Source organism: Diadema antillarum, unplaced genomic scaffold (assembly GCF_040938485.1).
Source record: "Diadema antillarum isolate AM-2024a unplaced genomic scaffold, OU_Dant_1.0 seq00000989_RagTag, whole genome shotgun sequence".
In the NCBI taxonomy this organism is placed as follows: domain Eukaryota; kingdom Metazoa; phylum Echinodermata; class Echinoidea; order Diadematoida; family Diadematidae; genus Diadema; species Diadema antillarum.
In genome coordinates, this window is record NW_027271829.1 from 280,742 (window position 1) to 303,809 (window position 23,068).

The following is a 23,068-nucleotide window of genomic DNA, read 5'->3' on the forward strand; positions in this document are numbered from 1 at the left end:
TATAGCTATCGATCTCATTATATTGACTTTTGACGTTCGTATAAATAATCTACGAGTGAATCTTCAAATAATTTCCTGCCGCCTTTTAGTTACGATGGGATGCAGGAAGGTCACAACTGACTTCCAATGAAATCCAGTCCAAACGTAACATAGTACTTTTCTACAGATCATCAATGCCCAGCAAAGAACTATCACAATTGGTTGAACTCGATTTTTCGAGAATATCACTTTTCTGCCATATCGGTTGGGATTGTGGTGACTATACTGTATAGAACCTATTATTTTCTAATGGTGGCTAGCGTATAATGCTTGCCTCACAATCATGTCAATTGTGTGGGCGAGGAACTCAGAACATTACTGAGAGAAAAGATGCCATCCTTTCGTCTGTTTCGTGGTAAACACGAGAACATTTGACCGTATTATACTTCACGCTTTGAAAAAAAGAAGTAAAACGATGTGTATAGAATACCAGTTGTATAGGAATAGTTGCTGTGCAGGAATGGTGGTGACACTATAGCATTCATTCACTGTAAAAACATCGGTGTTAGATTTAACACCACGGGTGTTAAATCTAACACCGATCAAACTTCAATAAAGGACCACACCCACAGGTGTTAAAAATGCACTGTGATGGTGTTGAAAAGTGTTCACCTGACACTTCGTGGTGTTAATTTGACACTGTACCTGGTGTTATTTTGACACTGTACTGGTGTTAATTCAAAAATGACACCACATGGTGTTGATTTGATATTTGTTGGTGTTAATATCAATGGTTTAACACCCGTCCAGCTTCAATAAGAGACCACACCAGCTGGTGTTACTTTGGTGTAAATTTATTTTCACATTTTTTCAAAAATCTAGTATTTCAATGTAAAATTCTTGATCGTCTTGTTTAAATTAAAAATCAACAAGAAGTGCAGTTACTAAGAAACTCTTCAAAAAACAGTTTAAAATTTGGAAATGACACCCGGAGGTGTTAATTTAACACCATAAATGAGCACCGAAAATTTGACACCAGCTCGGTGTTCACTATTTAACACCGGACTTACATTCATTTTATTACATTCTTCAGGTTAAAAGCAAAATGACAAGTATTCACAAATATGTATGGATATGACAATGTTGAAAAAAAACCACCAAATACAACAGAACAACAGTGTGCATTACTTGTAATAAAGAAGAATGAAGTAGGATGTCTCAGTAAAAGCTAGCTATGTGGCTTGACAGGTAGATACACCCATATATAGCATAAAAATGATTTACAGCACAAAAATTACTGTGTTTGTGCGTGCGTGTGTGTGTGTGTGTATAAAGGACATCTAACAGAGAGCTGAGTTAAACATGAAGAGACAAAGGATAAAAGTTATAACGGAATATTGCGTGACGAGTAGGGAATTCCACATAATTGGCCCGATACACCGAATCGATTTATGAAGGGTGTGGGAAGTTACTCTAGATTCGTGGAAAAGTTGTCTACTTCTGGTATCATGATTATGTACAGGTTTAAAGAAAACATTTCCATCAAATAAATGAATATCGTAAAGATAACAATGCCAATGGCATGATTACCCACTGTTACTGATAGGTATTGATATTATGTTTGAATTTGTGTTGTTATCAGAACATATTCATGATCATCTTTTTCAGTTTGTTGATAATGCTGCAATGGTTATAGACGATGCTCTTGTGATTAGGTTACAGGGTAGCCAAAAACAAACAAACAAACAAACAAACAAACAAACAAACCGTACAACTGCTGAAATCTGGTTATCCAACAGTGGCCAGTCAATGGATTAAAAATCATAAAGTGGAGTGATTGAGCTTTCGACAGTTCATGTCCCTTCTGACTCAATAATTCTCCTGACACAGGGTATATAGTATGAAGCATTCGTATTGTCATCTATAGTAAAGTTTTGAATCTTGATTTCCCTTCATCCAGGAGGTAAGAAGTCATTGCCTCGTACGGTACATGACACATCGCAGACTTATCAAGGCAAGCTTATCAGAGTTACGCCAGTATATTAACGGTACGTAGCAACTCCTTTCGCCTTCAGAGCTGAGCAGGCATGGCGTACAACGCTAGTCGCTACTTTGCGTGGCGCACATCAGCTGTGCGAGTCTTGTTTCCATCCCACGATGGCATCAGGAGAACAGCGGGACCAATGATGCATCGTCTACGTCAAGCTCACACGTCATCGAAGCACCCCATCGGAAGTGAAGAGTACCTAAAGGAACTCTTTCCACTGGATAGACAGACGTATATACTGCCAGTATGATTTTGTCTTCTTTCTCTCCTAGCCTTTTCCCATCCCCTCCCTCTCTTATTCAAACTTAATTCATTTCATTTGATGGCGCTGAAGGAATGGGAGTGTGTGTGGGGGGGGGGGGGTGGGACAAGGAAAATGTCTTGATGATTGATTAACGAAATAAGATGGAAAAAGAGAGAATTATGCACCCAATTAAAACCTGCGATGTAATAGACAGATATTCATCAATATCCTTTCTCATGCATGTATTCTTTTATCAAACCAAACAAACACGCACTCAGACACACATGCATGTCACAAAGTTATATTCTTTTGAGTACTTTGTACATGAATCTTATCATATCATAATAATCATATCGGAATTCTGCGTAAATCAAACATGGGATAACCATTAGACATTATTCATTTATATTGGTTCCCACAATCATGCGCGCCGGAACACTTTTGGTGTTTTGTTTTGTTTTGTTTTGTTTTTGTTTTTTGTTTTTGTTTTTGTTTTTGTTTTGTTTTTGTTTTGTTTGTTTTTTTTTTGGGGGGGGGGCAAAATCTCGACAGGGGTACATTATGTGACGGTGTGAAATCATCGACGAGGGAGCTAAGCGACTGAGCGGTAGTACCACGGTAGGGACTTTTTGTAAAAATAGAGTATAAAAGTCGCGTTTATAGAGCATTTAAAAGCAAATTTCTATTATAGGAAATTACACATAGTGGAAAAAAAAATGTAGTGCGAAGGACTATAATTATAACATACGGGGGTACATTGTGACGGTGTAAGATCCTAGGCGAGGGAGCGAAGCAACCGAGGGAGGGGGGTGGGAGGGTGTAATCCCCCTCCCACGGTAGGGACTTTTTGTAAAAAACAGAGTACAAAAGTCGCTTTTATGGAGCATTTAAAAGCAAATTTCTAGGAAAATTAAACATAGTGAAAAAAAAATTAGTGCGAAAGACTATGATTATAACATACGGGGGTACATTAGTGACGGTGTGAGATCCTCGGCGAGGGAGCGAAGCGACCGAGCAGGGGGAGGGTGTGGGAGGGGGGATACCCCCTCCCACGGTAGGGACTTTTGTGAAAACAGAGTACAAAAGTCGCGTTTATAGAGCATTTAAAAGCAAATTTCTAGGGAATTAAACATGGTGAAAAAATAGTGTGAAGGACTACGATTATAACATACGGGGGTTACATTATGTGACGGTGTGGTAAGAGATCCTCGGCGAGGGTGTAGAAGGGGGGTATCACGGTAGGCAGGATTTGTAAAAACAGAGTGTAAAAGTCGCGTTTACAGAACATTTCAATTCAAATTTCTAGGGAATTAAACGTAGTCGAACAAAAAATCACTGCGAAGGACTATCATCATAACTTATAAAAACTGTTCAGTGTACTATGTACGGACAGAGCCATTCTGCCATTCGTCTGAAATGTATTCATTAAAAGCTTAAACGTGATCGCATTGTTCGAGCACTAGCAATTATTCTTATATTGCTAAAAAGCATAGAAGAAAGGGAAAATGTAAGGTTTACTAAAGGTTTGTTTCAGGGGGCACACTCGAGGACGCGAGGCTACCTTCTATACATTAAATCTACTCACAAGTAAATATTAGTGTATAGATATTATAATGTATATTGATAATGAATTATAAGTTTCGCCCCGTTAGGGAGAAAATTTTGCATTTTCAGTTATGAAATTGACAATTTTTAGACAAGAAAGGTGCCTTTATTGTTCATTTTGGTCTTTAAATAATTGAGACTCGAGGACGCGAGGCTACCTTCTATACATTAAATTTACTCACAAGTAAATATTAGTGTATAGATATTATAATGTACATTGATAATGAATTATAAGTTTCGTTTAGACAAGAAAAGTGCCTTTATTGTTCATTTTGGTCTTTAAATAATTGATTAATCATTGTTACAGGGGGCACTTTGGGGGCAAAAACTCGTTTTGCCCTCCCCATAATCTTATTTTTTTTTGGGGGGGGGGGGACAAGTACCCCCCCCCCGCCCCTGCCTCTTCCCCCCCCCCCCCCCCCCCCCCGCTTCCGGCGCCCTTGCCCACTATCAGTATCAGGGATTCTTAATCGTCCACGAAAAGCATTATTTCAAACGACATTATTCTGTTTGAAATTGCAGTCGTTAAAATCCCATGATTGCAGTTTTTGTCAAAACGTAATTACGCCTGTCGTTCTAAGGCACGAATTAACAATGGAACCTATTATCGTTTTGTGCCGTCTATTTCCTGCTGTGCTACAGGGAGAAGAACGGATACGTATGAGTCGCTTTAATGAGTTAGCTCACAGCAAGGACCAGTACTACAGTGATGTCACTACTATGTACGAGGGATTCCTTCGGGGAAAACGAATATCCAGTAAGCAGTGTATTTGTCAAATGCTTAGTTGCTCGTATCTTAGGTATCTTTACCTTTGTATAAAAATAAAGGAGTCATCAACCCTTATCACAACTTATCGCTATCATCATTACCTTACTACTGCTGATGTTTATGAATGATACTAAATTAATTACTTTAGAAGAAGAACAGTAGACGCTACTAAAGTATCTCTAGGTAAATACAGAAACAGAAGCAGAAGTGCTATTTCTAGAAGTAAGAGTTACTGCATTAGAAGCTCTCGACCCAGCTGTATAAATGGGTACATGGGAGTGCTGTAGGGTAATAATAATGGCAGGGTCTTCTGGTAGAGCAGTGGCAACATCCACTGAAGAGGCTACGCTGGATGAATAATACATTGTTATCATAATATCATTATCGTTGTTGTTGTAACTATATTATTATTATTGTTATTAGTATTCATTGTTTTTATTATTATTATTATCAAAATTATCATCGCTGTTATTGATATTATTATCATTATCATTACTATCTTCATTATTGATATTATTATTATTATTATCATTGTTGTTATTATTATTATTATTATTATTATTATTATTATTATCATTATCATTATTATTATTATCATAATCATCACCATCATCATCATCATCATTCTCACCATTATCATATCATTGTAAATATTATTCAATGTGATTCCATCCTTGCAGACGATGGCAACTTTTTAGGGTATCGACCCAACGACGACAAACAATATAAATGGCTGACATTTTCACAGGTTTGTTACCAGACTGTCTTCTCGCGGTATAAGTAGACCAAGACAATGCTTATCATGTACATCGCATACCTCATACCTCAGGCAGATGATAATTTCTTGGTTCTCATGAAGTTTAAAACAACTTACATATACTTGAGGCGAATATACAATATGCTGCTTGGCTGATAATACAACAAATCAATATGTCACATATATTATACCATTCCTTTCCTTACTATGATGACGACAAAATGCACCCAAATCGAGAGGTTTTGTGATTGTGGTGAAATTACAATTAAATGATGCCATCATACAGTAATGAAGAAGATGATGTGATGTTGAAAGTTTTTATCAGAATGGGATCAATAGTGACAACAACAAACAAAGACCAATAACTTTTATTCTATATACTGTCGACCTCTGCTTACTTCAACATTAAAGCTAACGCTGTACTGTTATTTTGATTATGTATATTGGTTTTGGGTATAGAACAAAATGGTTCTAAATTAATATAGAGTACTGCTTATTTTTTCCTTTCAGGTTGAAGAGAAGGCGACTCTTTTTGGTTCGGGACTTGTTGCTCTTGGAAACCAGCCTGGACGTGATTCTTTCGTGGGCATTTTCGCTCAAAATAGGCCAGAGGTATAAAAAAGTCTCCATTCATTTGTTTCTTTGTGTTACTAGATTTGGCACGAGCGACCTTGAGAACAACAGCCAAAACAACAACAACAACAACAACAACAACAACAACAACAAAAATAAAACCCTGCTTGAAATTACTGTAGAGCAGAGTTATGTACACACACACACACACACACACACACACGCGCGCGCGCGCGCATACACACCATCACACACAGAGGACACATGCACATAATTAATGTGTAAGTTTATGAGAGCTTTTTTTGTGTGCTAAAAATAAGCAGCCATGACGTCGTTTTTATGCAATCCTTAATCGTGTCGCACAGTTTACTTCTTATAGATCATAATAATCATGTTCAAGGATGTTTACTGAAGAGAAATGCTATTCAAATTCCAACAACCTCCAACCATTATGTTTCTCTCTCCTTCAGTGGGTCATAGCCGACGTAGCCTGCATGCAGTATTCCCTCGTCTCGGTCCCATTCTTTAACACTATAAGCAGTCAATCTGGAGACGTCATTATTACCCAAAGTAAGTCGTTCTGTTGAAATCGAGTTTCCCTGATACATTATTTCACTCCCGTCTCTCACTGCCTGGCTCTCTGTTACCGACCTTCTCTTGTCGACTTTTTCCATCCATGTTTTTTTTTTTTTTTTTTGTTAATCCGTAACATTACATTTCATTTTGATTTTATTCACTTCACTAATTTATGGTTGTTTGTTCATCCCATAGAAGGATAGTAAAAATAATGAAGATCTGAATACAGAATATCACTTGTAACATTCATGAAGGAACGAAATAGCTAAAAACTTCGATAGTGAAGGAATAACACAAAAATAGATTATTACTACCCTTATACTCGTTGAAAACCATTCATGTAATTAATAATCATATAAAATTGCTTCTTGTATAAACTTACTTCTGGAGATTCAGGTTATTTACTCTATAGTATACCTCGCACGCATATAGACAGTGTATTTTGAAGCATAATTTTATTCTTCGTATGGCACGATTTTACAATGTCTTGTAAGGAACTACAAAGCTAATGGAGCTTGCATCTTAAGCACATATTATTCACAAAGTGTCTCCATTGGTTTGTAGAAATCCTCACTATAGATTGCCTGGTATACGAAGTCTAGCTTTTAAGAATTACATTTCAGAGCTTCAGTTGTCTTTCATTCTGCGGAATTCCATAAACCCCGGAGCATTAGATTTCGAGGAGTTATAATTCTCTTCGTTCTAATGGTGATCATGAAGTGGGAGTGTCATGCAGGAAAAGTATCTTCTGTTTCATTATTTTTAGTAATTATGACAAATCTAAATTAAAAGGGATACCGAATAGCCGGTTACAGTTCGTTATAAGGTTTATTTTCCAAAGGTTTTGTTCATCGGAAAAAGAAACAAGGTGCGTTATACCGTGGGTTCGTAAATGAAAAACAAAAATTGAATAAGGTTCGTTTTTCCGAAGGCTCGTTAATACGAAAACGAAAAAAAGAATAAAAGTTTGCATTTTCCAAAGTTCGCTATAGTGAATTGAATTGAATTGAATTGAATGAAAATAGTACGCACCTTCTTACGAACCTTCGAAATAACAGACCTTCCGAATAACGCCACAGATATTGGGATTGACGAACCTTATTTTTATTTTCTGAGTAACGAACCTTCGTAATAACGAACATCACCCGAATAGCATTCTGACTTTTAATTTTTCTTCTCTCTAATGCAAACTGCAAAGCTTCTATGTCAACGATCATCTGTGATACGATGGAGAAAGCGGACCGCCTCCGTCGGGACCACGCCTCCCATGAGTGCCTGACGACGGTGGTTGTTATGGACCTGCCACGAGAAGGCATCGAAGAGCACAGAGCGCAGTTTGAGCGTGACGGGCTAAAGCTGGTCTCCTTTGATGAGGTCATTGCCCTCGGTGGGAAGAATGTGGTCGACAAAGTGGTAATGAATAATACTGATTGCTTGTAACAAACATACTTTGTTTTGAAGATATTCTTTGATATGCTTCCTCTACTATACTTGGGGATAATTTGGGTGGTTTCCGTCCTAAGATATTGGGGAGCTTTAGATTTGCGACGCAGACGTCCCTTTAAGACGACGATTGCGTCGGCCGTTCTCCTTTCTGCCTGCGTCGTGTTGCAAAGTAGCTCTAGATTACGCAGCCTATATTAAGTTTAATGACGCCTCATTGGATTATTGCATCGCTCTCTGCGGTGTGAATTTGAGCGGACGCAAAAAGTATAAATCTCTTTGCCAAGAACCGACCGTGCAAACTTAGACGCAAATTTTCGCATCGCAGAACAGATTTTTCCCCTCTGAAAGTCCGCGTCGCGAAAATCTAAAGCTCCCTAATCTCTATACGAGCCAACTTAAAGACTACTTCATCGATTGGGGGCGCTGTGGCATAGTGGATCAGAAGGGACTCTAGTGGATAATGGATAAGACTCCCGACTCCTTATTGGAGGACCCGAGTTCGATTCCCGTCCAGTGCTTACGTCCTTGGACAAGATGTTTTTACCCACCATGTCCCTCTCTACCCAGTGTATAAATGGGTACCTGATGGCAACGCTTAGGTAATAGTAATGGCAGGGCCCTCTAGTAGAGCAGTGGCAACATGAAGATACTACCCTGAATAAATAAGACCTTTATGATGATGATGATAATAATGTTGTTGTTGATGATGATGATGATGATGATGATGATAATGATGATGATGTAGGACCGTTATTTTGATGATGATAATGATTGTCATATTACACAAAGCCCTCAAATTTGTGCCCAAAATGCTAAGCATATGCTATGCTATGTATGAATGTAAACACAATACATTTTTGTATGTGTGTCATGGTGTGGACACGTGCATGTGTGAACAATAATAGTGTCATGTATACTGCAGCAAATTGATAAAGGAGAATGCTCATGGCTCTTGGTACAATTTTACTGTTTCAGCTGCCAAAGCCGGAGACGATCAATACTCTGGTCTATACCAGTGGAACCACAGGTAAGTACAACAAACAAAAAGAATAAAGGACATAAAAAATGTCTATAGTAAAATGCCAATTCGATGTATTGGACAGTATGCATTTCAAACATCATATAATGAATGTCTTAGTAGTAAGTAGGCTGATGCAGTATAAAGGCATTTTTATTCTAATGGAGACTTAAAAGTTAGGAGGTACACTTACTGCTTAGCAATTTACAAGATTTATAAAATACTTTGTGTTGGTTTACTTTATTTCATGTTGCAACGTACGTTACCTGGCACCATCTTCCCGGTCAGACTTTGCTTGTGGATGTGGTTCCCTGCATGCAGTCCGATTATTTTCTTAAAAACTTTGATTTAGATATTTCCTCTCTTTAGTGTACATGCAATACTAAACTGCTTTGTAGTCGTAAATAGTAAATGTTATATTAGTTGTGCATTATGTCGACAATTTGTCAAAGTTTTCACATTATGTAGAAAATGGAACGCAGAAATAACTGAACTGATCTGAAAAGCGGGGATGTTATAACTACGATCGCAACATCCTATAATAATAGTTATCTAATACCCAGCTTAAGAACCAGAAAAAAAAAACAAACTTGATACACTAAAATTAAGTTCAATTCAGAGATAGTAAAGAATATTCAGAATGGAGTTGGTTTCATATTGGATGAAAGTTTATCCAGATACATAAACCAAGAACACAACAACACTGCCATTGCATGCATCAGAACGTAGACTGTTATTGCCTTGTTCACGACTTCACAGGTAACAGTAGTTAAACCACATGAAAATGGGTATTTTGGTTGTGCGTGTTTAGAAAATGAATTGCGTTTGTGTTTATTATGTTTGTCATAAAATTTTTTTCTTCTTTCTGTGGGCCTTCTGCGTATCCGGTGAGGTTTGCGTGTACAATGTTGGCTTTGGAATGATAATGTTCATCCAGGAACATCGCGAAACATAATTGTTGGTATTTTGTTTCATTTTATTATATTTCTGCATTCATTTTACACAAAAATCCTACTCAAAGTCAATTGAAAAGAGTTATTGAGTGATATTTGAATCTAACAGCTGTCGAAATACTTGGAACGAGGTAAATGATAGATTCACAATTAATGTACATCTTTTTTGTCCTCGATAATACGAAATGCTATATGCAGATGTAAAGATACAACTTTTATCATTCGCGTTTCAGGAATCCCGAAAGGTGTTATCCAGACACACAAAAACCACATAGCTGCTCACGCAAATGCATGGATGCTCTGCTCGGTAAGAATCAATTTAGTGGCCCACTCCGCCCCATCAGGTATAAGTTCTAAATTATCACTGCAAAGGTCAGATTGTAAGTTGCGCATGACCATTGCGATATAATAGTAATCGCGTGGTTTTCACTAATCACAGAATTTGTAGCTTTTCAGCTCGTCCTCGCGCTGCTCCCCCCTTAAAAAAAGTCAAATTCAGCTAGTATCTTTTTCTTTTAATACATTAAAGAGCGCTATCTTGCACCACGTTTTATCTCATATGTATACATTTCGAAAGTGAATTGTCATTTTTTGACACAGTCCCACCCTTTGTTTGTATCTTCCGACTTAATTTTCAGTGTTTATGCCACTCCTTAGAGGTTTACACGATGAAGACCCTGCCGGTGAATTAGAGCAATGTAAACCGCAAAACATCCTTCTATACCTTTATTCTTTTCTCTCGAATTTGTGCACTGTTATGATGCCTATGACACGCGTTAACACTGAGCACCGTTTCACGAAAGTTGTCAGCCATGACGAGTTGTCAGTCTCTGACAAGTTCAGTAAAATCCTTGGCTTTTATCGGCTGAGAAGCTCTTGTCACTGACTGTTACTATGGTAATTGTCAGAGACTGACAACTTGTCAGGGCTGACAACTTTCATGAAACAGTGCCCTGAAGTATGAGGGAAAATTCCTTTTTTGTGATACATGTTTGCGGGCCTATAAAAATGTCATTACATGTAATGGCTAGCCTTCTCCGTAATAACCAATCAAAATCAGTATGATTCAAAACGGAATGCAGACCACTGCCCGCCTCAGCCCTGCATGTCTTGGCTATAACCTTTCACAACCTCTTCCATTTGTGATGCAGCTAAACGTGCTACCCAGGCTAGATGACGTCCACATATCGTATCTTCCTTTGCCTCACGTCTACGAGCGAGGAAATTTGGTATGTATTGCACTTGGAAGAGGGTATAAAAGGGCTTAATTTCTCTGTTAGTTGTTGGTGAATTTACTCGGATACGGCACGTGCAGGTTTTATGTAGGCATGTGTGTGTAGCATAACAATGTCCGGGAATTAACAACTTTAATTGCTATTTACGCATGGTAGCTAAGTAAATGAACGACATGTTGCACTAATCGTCGTTCCTCCAGAAACATAACAATCTGTCTTACTACGTGTCTAGGTGGTTTTAGACTTTAGAAAGTGTTTTCTCGTTTGCGTGATCACCAGAGTGTGCAATACATAAAAAAGAATGAAGGATGATAGAGTTTACATTACTTGAAATCATCTGTCTATGAATCGCTAGTGGTGGTATGACATCAGCAAAATCCTCAGCAAGGCACAACACACCACGGCTCGGCATTAGCGGTGGTCAGGTGGCCCGGGCCATTAATGATAGTGAGCCATCGAACTTTCAAAAAGCACTAATACAGTATTTTGATGGCCCGATCGGGCAACTGAGATGCAAAATAGACTGCTATACTGTGATTTGTAACGCCACTACACTCCTTTTTTCGGGCCACAAACATTTCAAAATCAATGATTTTTTGTAACACGAACGGGCCACCAGGATAAAAAGTTGATGTTGTGCCCTAGGCATGTACTTAATTGATGAATAATGTCAGTGATCAAAAGTGATTCGAGTGTTACAACCCTAATACTGTAGATACAGCATGACTAATGCAATGTGTACCCCGTAATCTTGCCACTGGGTAGCACACGCTCATGATCGGAGGAGCTCCCTTGGGCTTCTTCAGGGGGGATCCCCTGAAGCTAGTCGATGATATTCAGACCCTCAGACCGACTCTCATGGGCGGCGTTCCACGTGTCTTCAACAGGATCTATGACAGGGTGAGTTATGTGACAAGATGATTCAAATCATGATTTTGTCCAACAGAGGCATATCATACCAGCGTTCATTTTGTACAAAATTAGAATTCGCTATCGTGTTATCGGACAGAGTGACAAAGTCTTATTTCTCTGCAGGCGCTTTAACCTGCATGCATTCATCCTTACACCTGCCTTACCATCGCCCCATTTTCTGAACTTTGAACTGGACAAAGAAGAGCTCATTTAAGCCTAATCGGATTTTTCGTTCTCTCCAAAAGCATTTTACTATATGCATGGAATAATGAAGTTCAACTCAATTTTTAGGGTTTTGTATACCCGCTGTTTGCCTCTTTATTTCTGTCACTGTCATATGATAGATTGGAATACTTTTTGCTATTAGATAAACGGTGCAAATGTAGGCCTAATGCGTTGATCATTTGCGTAATCAATAACATCATAATAATATACAGTCTTGCACAGATATGTTTTCCAGTCTGCCATTATAGCAGGATGCTTGCATTTCCAAAATCGTCCAACATGATATATTTTGCAAGATGAATTATTTGTACACTTTAGTCTTAACTGCAGTTCTTTCCTTATCATGTTTACTCGCCATTTTGGATGAACAAACAATTTTTGAACCGCATTGGAAGAGGACAATTTTTTGCATTAAAAATTGTCTTGGCTTGTTGGTACATGAATCAGGGTGTAATAAAATGACAGCTGCACACTCTCCCTCATGTGGATATTAAGATCAATAGATACTGCTGTGTGCATGATTTTTGCCCTCTGCGCAGGTCATGTCGACGGTGAATGCGAGCAATGTAGTGAGGAGGAATATATTCAAGCTCGCGTACAGTCAGAAGTTGAAGGCTCTCGACAGGTGAGTAATATGTAGAATAGAATACCTGACTTTTGTGTGATTTGAGTGCGTGATTTTATAGAGTTATGTATCTTAACGATGGAGAAGATAAACGCTTACCGAATTCTCGGGGGAGGGGGAGGAGGTGGGTGGGGGCAGGGGCTAAAAAGTTCTCACTCATTCTCCGAATTCCCTGAATCATCGAAAAAGCATACTTTTTAACTGTTTGGTCCATACAGGGAGGGAAGGGGACTGTTCCTGCTTCACCCTTCCTGTGTCACGGCCCTGGCGTTCACCTATATCGAAGTCAATTCACTTCTTCTTCTGGCTATTGTAATGCCGAAGTCGTACACATTCAAATCAAAATAATGTCACTTGGGTCCTATTTCTTTTTTGCTGTCTAGAGGAATTTCTGGCAAAGATACCATTTGGGACAAACTGGTGTTCAGCAGGATGCAGGTAAGTTACAATATTTCATCAGGAGTGTGAATGGTATAGCTTGTAGTGTTACAAGAAAACGAGGCGAATTGCACGGCAGAAAAAAGAACAAATCCATAATTGCGATGGTTTCTGTTTTTTCTTCAAAATGTCTTACTCACATTTAGTTTCAATCACACAAGTGCCATGAACATAAATAAATCAGAGTACCTATCAGATAGAGTATATAGAGGTTATATACGATACTCTTCAATTCAGTGTCTTGCTCTTTGTTAATGCAAATCGAGATATTTTTTTTTGTCTTCTATTTTATGTGCCTGACCATTGTTCATGGTGTATAGAATATGCAGTCTGCTTTCATGAGCGAAATCGAAATCGAAAGCACAAAATCAGATTTTTTGAAGTGTAATCAAAACTGGCAAACATCGTGAAAGAATACGAGCGATTGAATGCACGAATGAAAAACACTAAGAAACATGTTGCAGCTGCACCTCTATTATAGTTTCAGTTTCCTTTCCTTTTTTTTTCGCTAAGGTGTTGCTCATCTATAAAGGCAATATTTAGATGGGGATAGGACACCTGGGAATTCTCTCAATGGTGTAATCTAACAAAATCAAAAGAGAACGAAAATAGATCTGAGATTTATGTTCGAGTAAGTATAGTACTATCAGTGGTAAAGGGACTGGACTTCATTTCTCAGTCACATGCATGGAGTTAACCTTTCATCTATACAGATCAGTGAAATGTCTTCACTTTCCTATTTTTTGTGTGTGTGTGTGTCAGAACATGCTCGGAGGACGGATGCGTCTAATTGCTTCTGGCGCTGCTCCTCTGGCCCCAGAAATCGCAGCTTTCCTCAGGGTGTCCATGGGGTGTCACGTGAGTAAAATTTATCAAAGTTGATAAATGAACACAGATAACTATATAAGTAAATGGATGAATGATTAAACGAATAGATAAATATATAAATGTATGAATGTTGATAACCTTGCCAAAAGGAACTCCGCTCTTCATCCTCGGTTTTGATATTCAAAAACATTTTGAAAAAGTTCCTTTATTCTTTTTTATTTTGTCATTGGGACGGATTTGAATGTAATGATCAGTTTATTGATCAGTTTATGCTCATTGTGACATAGTCGATAAGACTCCCGACTCCCGAGGACGCGAGTTCGAATCCCGCCCAGTGCTTACGCCCTTGGACAAGATGTTTTACCCACCACGTGCCGCTCGACCCAGGTGCTGCATAACTGGGTATCTGGCAACGCCACAGGGTAATAATAATGGCAGGACCCGGCCTCTGGTAGAGCAGTGGCAACACTGAAGAGGCTACCCTGAGTAAATTAGACCTTCTTCTTGTTCTTCTTGTTCTTCTTGTTCTTGTTCTTCTTATTGCTATAATAATAATAATAATAATAATAATAATAATAATAATTATTATTATTATTATTATTATTATCATTGCAAATGAGCTATAAAAAGACTATTTATTAATACTATTATCATTAGAATTCTCTACCCCTAGCCACTGACCGTTCTGTGTGTGTGTGTGTGTTTATTTATTTGTTGTTGTTTTTTTGTTTTTTTGTTTTAGTTTGCTGTGGAACGGCGGACCGTGGGGGAGGGGGGGGGGGTCTGGGAGTAACGCCCCCGGTAGGAGAAGATTTCGTTACATGTTTTAGTTGATTTAGATGATACAAGTAAATTCTAACGATTAGAACGGAAAAAAAAGTTCCATAAATCAAACTAAAAAACCAAGAAAGCTTTGAAATTGTATAGTTTCTCACGTCCCCCCCAAAAAAAATATATATAAAGGCCCTTATATATGTATATATATATATGTGTGTATGTATTTACATGTATATATATAAGACACATACTCTAAACAGAAGGTCAAAATAATATGGTAAACATGTTCTTAAGCGTATTATCAAAGTTGTATACCTTTTAATATTCATATGCGAGAAGAATGTGAACATTTCACTGTGACTGGATTTAGACTACATCTCAGTTTTGTCAAAAATCATAGCAAGCACAAGTCCTAGATACAAATCATAATGGAACGAATTCATTTAGGTGTAGACTTGTAATGTATGGATGGTAGTATACGTTGTAGATACAAAGGCGTACTTGAGAGCAGTCATATAAATCATGTGTTTCTATTTTTAAGGTACTTTTGTTATTAAAGGTAATGATAACATAATGATGAATTGAGTAAAGATGGGAGGGAGAAAGAGAGTGAAAAGCCAAGCACATAATAGCGTTTTCATATGCAGCTGTAGATCTGCGACTCTTAAGCCATGAATGTGGTTGTACAACTTGAGTTCTAATTGGGAACAGCTGTTTCGCACATATGCACACAACTTTTTTTTTTCTTTCAACCTAATCAGCTAATAGGTGCGTCGGAGGATTAGCGTCGCGGATCTGAAGCAGCCTAACAAAGAAAGCACACACAAAAGGGAAAAGACCATAAACGATGTGGAGGAAAATGAATGAAATAAAAACAAGAAAAGAAGAAGACGGCACTTTCAACCACTCAACCATTCAACAATCAACCTGATATATTTAGGCACAATATTATTGATAACATAAATGTTCTGCGGAATTAGGAATTAATGAACGTGCTGGCGTGAAATACACTTTGCTGGAAAAGAAGGAAATCTGAAAGAAAACAAGAAGCCATTTGTGAATTTTCGTTTTCTCTCTCTGGCATCTCCCTCTTCTTCACTTCAACGTTTATTACATGAACATGCATCTCAGATAGTATTTTTGTTACATCTATTTCTATACGCCTCTTCACGTGAAGGGTCATAACTCACATCACTTGTTTAATACCATTATTCCTATAACCTTTTCACCCAAATCAACAGTTTGTCGAGGCCTACGGACAGACAGAAAGCACATTCAGTCTCACTCACAATGTGGAACACGACCTCACCTGCGGTCACGTGGGTATCCCCGGAGGCGACTGTCAGCTGAAACTCATCGACGTTCCCGAATTGAACTACTACGCAAAGAATGATCAGGGAGAGGTGAATGTTTCGCTGGTGAAAGACCAGCGATGATGATGCACAATATGTGGTGATTATGGCGGTGGCGAAGTTGACGGACATGAGTATGTGTGTGTGTGAATGTGTAGTCTTCATACGAAAGCGTGATAACAACGTTGACATAAGTGCATCTGCGTGGACTTGTATCCCAAAGGCTAATTTGTTCAGAAATGGTTATGTTTAGAGGTGGAGCATCTATTCCTTCACGTTCTCTCATGCACCATCCATCATAGTATTTTACCTGGCGGTGAAATAATTGATATTCATGCAATGGCAAATCTTAAAACGCGAACTGGTTTAGAGGTGAGAGATAGTATTGCTTGTCGATCTTGTTGGTTTGTTTGTTTGTTTGTTAATTTGAAGGCATAAGACGTCTTTCTGTTCCTTCTATAATCTGGTTATACTTTGATAAAAATGTGTTATAAACATTGATCTTGACAATGAGACCGATACTCACATTTATCACTGTGAGAGTGGTGGATACTTATTTTCCGGGGAAAGAAAGTGCAAAGAAAGTGAAAGAGTCCTGAATGGTATAAAAATATTGACAGAGGAAGTGGTTCTGGCACAAAGTGACAATTACGACGACAAAGTTTATCCTGGACGTAATACTTCGAAATAATGCAAATGATTTCGTTGGTAATGTATAAAGGTGTGTGCGCGGGGAAGCAGCATATTCAGCGGATACTTCAAAGATCCCGAAAGGACGAAGGAAGTCCTAGACAGTGATGGCTGGTTGCACACTGGAGATATCGGACAATGGAACAAGGTCAGGTTTACATGGCGAACTACGTTAGAGGAGCTGTTTTAATCTTTAGAATTTGTCTAGACCTTGCGAGAATATAGCAGTATAATATCTATGTCAATAATGGTTTTCAGACTTGGTATTGGAAAAAAATATTACGTTGACAGTTGTTAAGAATTAAGATCATTGGGAATGTATCACAAACAGGGAAGTATTTTTCAAGAGTTTCGGGACAGGATACTTGGAAACAAGCGTCTGCGCAAAAGTGTACAGATGCGTCCTTTGGGTATTAGCATATATATATATATATATATATATATATATATATATATATATGTATATTCTCCTACAAGCTTATTCATACATGGCACTGTATATATATAAGGTATAGTCGAACAATGCTTTGGTAATGAAAGTCAGTAAAGGAAGCCACAATGTAGACCCCAGATGCCTTGTCGATTCATTTTCCTCGGGGAATTTTCACTTGTCTTGTTTTACTTCTAGTCTTGTGATCTTGGGCCTGTTTCATAAAGATTGAGTGTAAAAGTTGCGATCAATCGCAAATTGCGTTTCATAAACAACTGTGCGATTGATTGCAAGTAACGCTCAATTTATTGAAAGTTACGCTTGATTTTTTCTTGAAATCAAGCGTATCTTTATGAAACAGGACTTACGCTCAGTAATGAACTTACGTTCGATTCACATGGAGTTACGCTTAATAGATCGAGCGTAAGATCAATCACAACTCTTTATGAAACATGCCCCTTGTCTCATTTTATTATTTTTTTCCCCAGAATGGCACCCTGTCGGTGATAGACAGAAAGAGGAACATTTTCAAGCTCTCACAGGGAGTGTTCGTCGCTCCGGAGAAAGTGGAGAATGTCTATCTGAGGGAGCCCCTCTTGGCCCAGGTTTTCGTCACCGGAAACGGTCTTTGGGTATTACAATAACGTCATCTTGTTACAGGCAGTGCAGGGTCGGGTATACAGGGAATAGGCGTCACAATTACCATGGTCATATTCGAACATTTCCTCTTTTCTTTGAATTTGCCAGCTTAGATGAATCTGTCTTTAACATAATGCTACTCCGAGTGGAGTGTAGTACCTTCCAAATTATTAATATACTGAGTCCCATACATCGATTCTCGTCGTGTCATTTTGAGCTGAAATTCCCACAACGCATTACGACGACAACAGGTAATTTGGCAGGTACACGTATGGACCGGAAATTAAATCCACATATACATCGATCTCCCCACGATACGAGGGCTTTGAGGAGTTTGCACATTATTGTGCATATCAAAATGAACATGGGTGTAACAAAAGGCATCAACACCCAAGAAAGAGTAAGTTAAGGAGGCTAAGGTGTGTCCTCTACGATGCCTTTGAATCTTTAAGGCCGTTCTATTCATGCATTTCAAAATAAAATATAAACACTTTTTTCTGGAAGATTACAAACATAGTTAATTCAAGGCGTATTTTTGTTGTTGCTGTTTTCTGTGTTGTTATCGTCCATATCTCCGTAGTTTTCTTTTGTAATGATTGCATTGTTTTGACTTGTTATGTTTTGTCAACTTAACCGACATTTTTTTTTTCTTAAATCTGTCAAAGGTATGTATGTTAATGGGTCAGCTGCTCACAAGGGCTTTTCCTTTCTTGCTGCTTCCCCCACCAATGGCATTGTCTTTGTATGTAGTCATACCGCCACATTATTTTTACTTTTTATGTCGTATGTCTTATGAATTTTTCTCTTTTGTATCTCATTTTGTACATTCATGTTTTATTGTTTGCTGTGTATATTTTTAATGCTTGGTGCAAACTAAACTAAACTAAACTAAACTATTTAAAAATATATGCTGTTGTTGATTGTTTTTTGGGCCGACACCCCGTTTAGAGCAACAATTCATTCAAACCTCATATAATTTTGATATTCATTGGTTCCATCCCTGTTTCCTCTAGCTAAAACATTATCACGGGTTGTATAAATATTATTTAAAAAAGTGTTGTCTTCACTGTTACCTGCAGACGACAAAGAAAAGCAGATGACCCACGGATGAAGTTGTTAAAGATATTATGTTGTTATCATTTAAGTCGATTATCATCACCTGTTTAGGATTCCATCGTTGGTATTGCAATACCCGACAAAGAGGAACTGGAGAAGTTTGCCAAGCAGAATAACATTCCTGGAACTTTCGAGGATTTGTGCCAGAATAAGGTAAGACTTTCTATAATTCCACTCTTCACTTATCTTATATCGGTCGTAATTATAATATATCTTGGGGGATAAAAGGGGTTTTACAAATAAAATACTTCAGGCCAATTGGTCAATATATAAGATTCTCACTCCAATCTATGTCATCCTGTTGTGTAGTATGTCAAAAATGGTGATCATGCTAACTAACAAAATCATATTTATGGCCTTGGAATTGGAGTGAAACGGAAAAAGACTACGTCACTCGAGACAAATAGTCAAAGTAAAGATTTTACTGACCTTTGCCATTCACCTTTAAGCATGCTCTTTTAGTGGTTACAACTTACATGCTTTTCACAATTATCCAATACTTTAGTTGTTGACATTGAACTGACAAGCCGAAATAGGCAACATTATTAGACAGCTAAACTACAAAAGTGAAGGACAATCCCGCTGAATGGGAATCCAACTCTTCATTTCCTTTCTTCCTTATCTTCTATAAAATATTCTGTGCAGATCGTGAAGGAAGCCATCCTAACTCGCATGCAGAAGCAGGCGAAGTCTAGTGGTCTGGCATCCTTTGAACAGGTATGTTGTTAAGATGATCGCATCGGGAATCGTTACAGCAGAAAACATATTATAAGAAATGTTGGCGAATACTAGTAGGTGGTGGTTGTGCATTAATTTCATAAGTTTTAACTGTTTAAGCATATGAATGATGTCTCTTTGAGAACGAGTGAAGTGCCTAACCAACTGAGCAAAGAGAAAAGTAATTTGTACCAAGCTAATATTATGAACTGGCTTATTCAATACACTATATTCAACTATTCAAGGGTTGAAAGTGCCTTATGAAAACAATTAACGCTCCGAGCAAGAAGGTCGCAATTAATAAGAGAAATATGACGTCATATTCCCCTGCAGGTCAAAAACATCCACTTGCACTCGGAACTATTCAGCGAGAGCAACGGACTACAGACACCAACGATGAAGAACAAGCGAAACGTAATCGAGAAAATATTCGCCGAGGAGATAGCACAAATATATGAAGAGAGTAAGTGATGTGATAAAATGACCTCGAAAGGCTATAGCGATATATGATGGGAACGGTCAGGTTGCATGAAAACCAGGTCATGGGCCATGTCATCCAGGTTATACCGGTGAGGAGATGTATAAGTTGTTGAAGGAAGTCCACAGGTGTTGAGCTTCATTAGCAGTGCAGAGAGACAGAGAGTTGGGTAGAGGGGGGTTATTGTCTAAGCGAATACGGATTGTAATTTTACCTGCCAAGTTTGGACGAAGTCACGTGAGATGACGGTCTGTTGAGAAGCTGTGACTGAGGTCGGAGGTAATGTGTGATCGATGACAACTTATTCAGGCTTCGATGATGGCAACCTCCCTTACATTACATGGGAGTAATCCATGTATATACATCTCTTTAAATACTAGGATATGACTTGTAAATGTTTTCTTTATCTCTAAGTAGCTTTAATGAAATACATGTACGGTAGTTTCTATGCGAGCGATCAGCTGTGATATGTTGATAGAAGTATTGCCAGAATAAAGTCTTTCTTATGAGAGCGCCTGTGTAATGAAATCATAACTTTTGTATGAAATTGTTGTTGTTGTTTTATTTCATGCATTGCGCGAATCAAATTGCTTTTTACGTGATGTTTAGACATTTGCAATAATATTATAACGCAGGAAGATGTGTGTGTTTGTCTGGTATTACTGAAATACAATGCAATATACATCACTTAGATTTGAAATATCTGCAATGCTTTCATGATCACCGGCGATGGTTATGGAATGCCTGTGTTTCTTCTGAGTTAATGTTAATGAATCACCAGGGAGGTGGGCTTTCCACCTCGCTGGAATCACAGAGACAAATATTGTGATATTTTAACTATGCAGCGTGTTTTGAGTACTAAGTAATAAATATCTTTTTGGACTAATTTTGATATGAGAATATGTTTCCTTCACATCTTTGATATTGTACTGTACAATTATATTCAGGGTGTATCTTCAGGAACATGTCTTGTAAAGAAATTAGTTGTATTTTCATACCCAAGCCCACTCAAGAATTTCAACTATCAAACAGGTACTATAATAGACCTACTGAGTATACTACATCTACATCGTCAGTAGTCTGGAAGAATGTCAAATTTAAAAAAAAAGGAAAGAAAAAAGACTGTTGATTACACCATGACACCTTAGTAATATGATTAATTACTTTGACATTTAGCCACCATTATTTTGTTTAGAGCTGAAATTACAAAAGTACTGTCTATTTTTCTATGAATTTCATGGCGATCAAACTCTGGAGGTGGGGGGAAAATAGTTCATACCACGTGTACCATGAGTATAAGGAAGCAAAAATAAAAGACACAACAAAGTAACAGAGTCTGGTCAAATATTGAAAACAATGTATGCTCTTAGCATGCTGTCATGCAAGGAAAGAATTTTTTGAAAATTGAATTCAGTTTCATATCTTGAAGGCAAAGAGAAGCATGTTAACTATGGTATAGACAAACTAGGTGGAGTTTTTATTTGTACATTTATTTTGTGCTATAACAAGGTTGTGATGACTGCTGCAAAGGGAAAACCTAGTTTGTCACTGTCGAGTCTCAGTTAGACAGAGTATTCAGACATTGGAAATTGGCATCATTTCTCAACCCACTGCCATATGTCATGAAGCAAAGTTTGAGGATTACAAAATGTCGGAAACAACATAAATCATACTGTCAATGCAAGACAAGTGAAAGTTCCTAGATACTGTATACATGCTATTTTTATGCCAGTCATATGTATTAAAAGACTGGTAGTCTTTTTTCTTTTCTTTTTTTTTTGGTTCAAATACAAAATTTTCTAGCCTTCATGTATATACACTGTAGTTAAACATTGTATTTGTGTGTGCAGTACTGTCACACGTTTTCAAAAGTTTGTCTTTTACAAAAGTTGCTTTTGCTGCTAAATGTTTGACTTTATTTCTATATAGTTATGTTGGGTTGGTATGTACACAACATGGTAAACTATGTGTTCATTTTGGTTCTTTTATATCTCCCACATACAGTAGGACCTATCAACCATGACTGTACATAGCAAGTTGTTTGTCTTCTGTCACATTGCGTAAAGTTTCTATAGATCAAAAATACCTAATTAGGATGCTTGTTTATATGCATTAATGTAAATTCACTAATTTCATATGTTTTCCTTTGTTTAGCATAGTGTTGATCTTGTTTCAGTGGGGTTAGGCATGTCAGGTGTCCACTTACCCTACAAGCCAATTGTATCATACCAGTTGTGCCTCATGGAATTGCAAAATTGCTGTTTGAACATGTTCAATAGCATAACGAATTATTAGTCTTAGCATGACCATATCAATTGAACTTGCAATGAAAGCTTTTCCAAACTAATTTGTTTATTAAAAGTTGGATGGACTGGGGTTCCACAATTATCATGTTTTACTTTATTGACATATGCATTTGCATAGTCTACTTCGTATTCAAATCTTGCAGTCTTCCCTTTTTCTTCCTTCTCCATGATACACATATTCACATCATTCAAAATGATTGTGTGAGTGCGAGTGTGTCTAAGGGCATGTGTGCATTTGTTAGTTTGTGTGTCTGAATAGAAATCTGACAATACATGTACAATCAACCTTACTTAACCATGCATAAGTTTAAGGTTCTTTTCAGTCCTCTTCTC

General features: G+C 37.8%; 1 protein-coding gene across 1 annotated transcript; it reads left to right on the top strand.

Annotated features, from left to right (window-relative positions):
* The first annotated feature begins 2,066 nt into the window (after positions 1-2,066).
* On the top strand, positions 2,067-20,422 carry LOC139742235 (long-chain-fatty-acid--CoA ligase 5-like). The gene is made up of 19 exons (XM_071652813.1): positions 2,067-2,270; positions 4,518-4,632; positions 5,325-5,392; positions 5,912-6,013; positions 6,445-6,544; positions 7,749-7,963; positions 8,972-9,023; positions 10,201-10,274; positions 11,119-11,196; positions 11,968-12,102; positions 12,879-12,964; positions 13,348-13,402; positions 14,165-14,260; positions 16,249-16,410; positions 17,081-17,197; positions 17,968-18,111; positions 19,286-19,387; positions 19,880-19,951; positions 20,285-20,422. Exons 1-19 carry the CDS (start codon positions 2,067-2,069, stop codon positions 20,420-20,422), a joined length of 2,115 nt encoding a protein of 704 aa, XP_071508914.1.
* Positions 20,423-23,068: the final 2,646 nt, after the last annotated feature.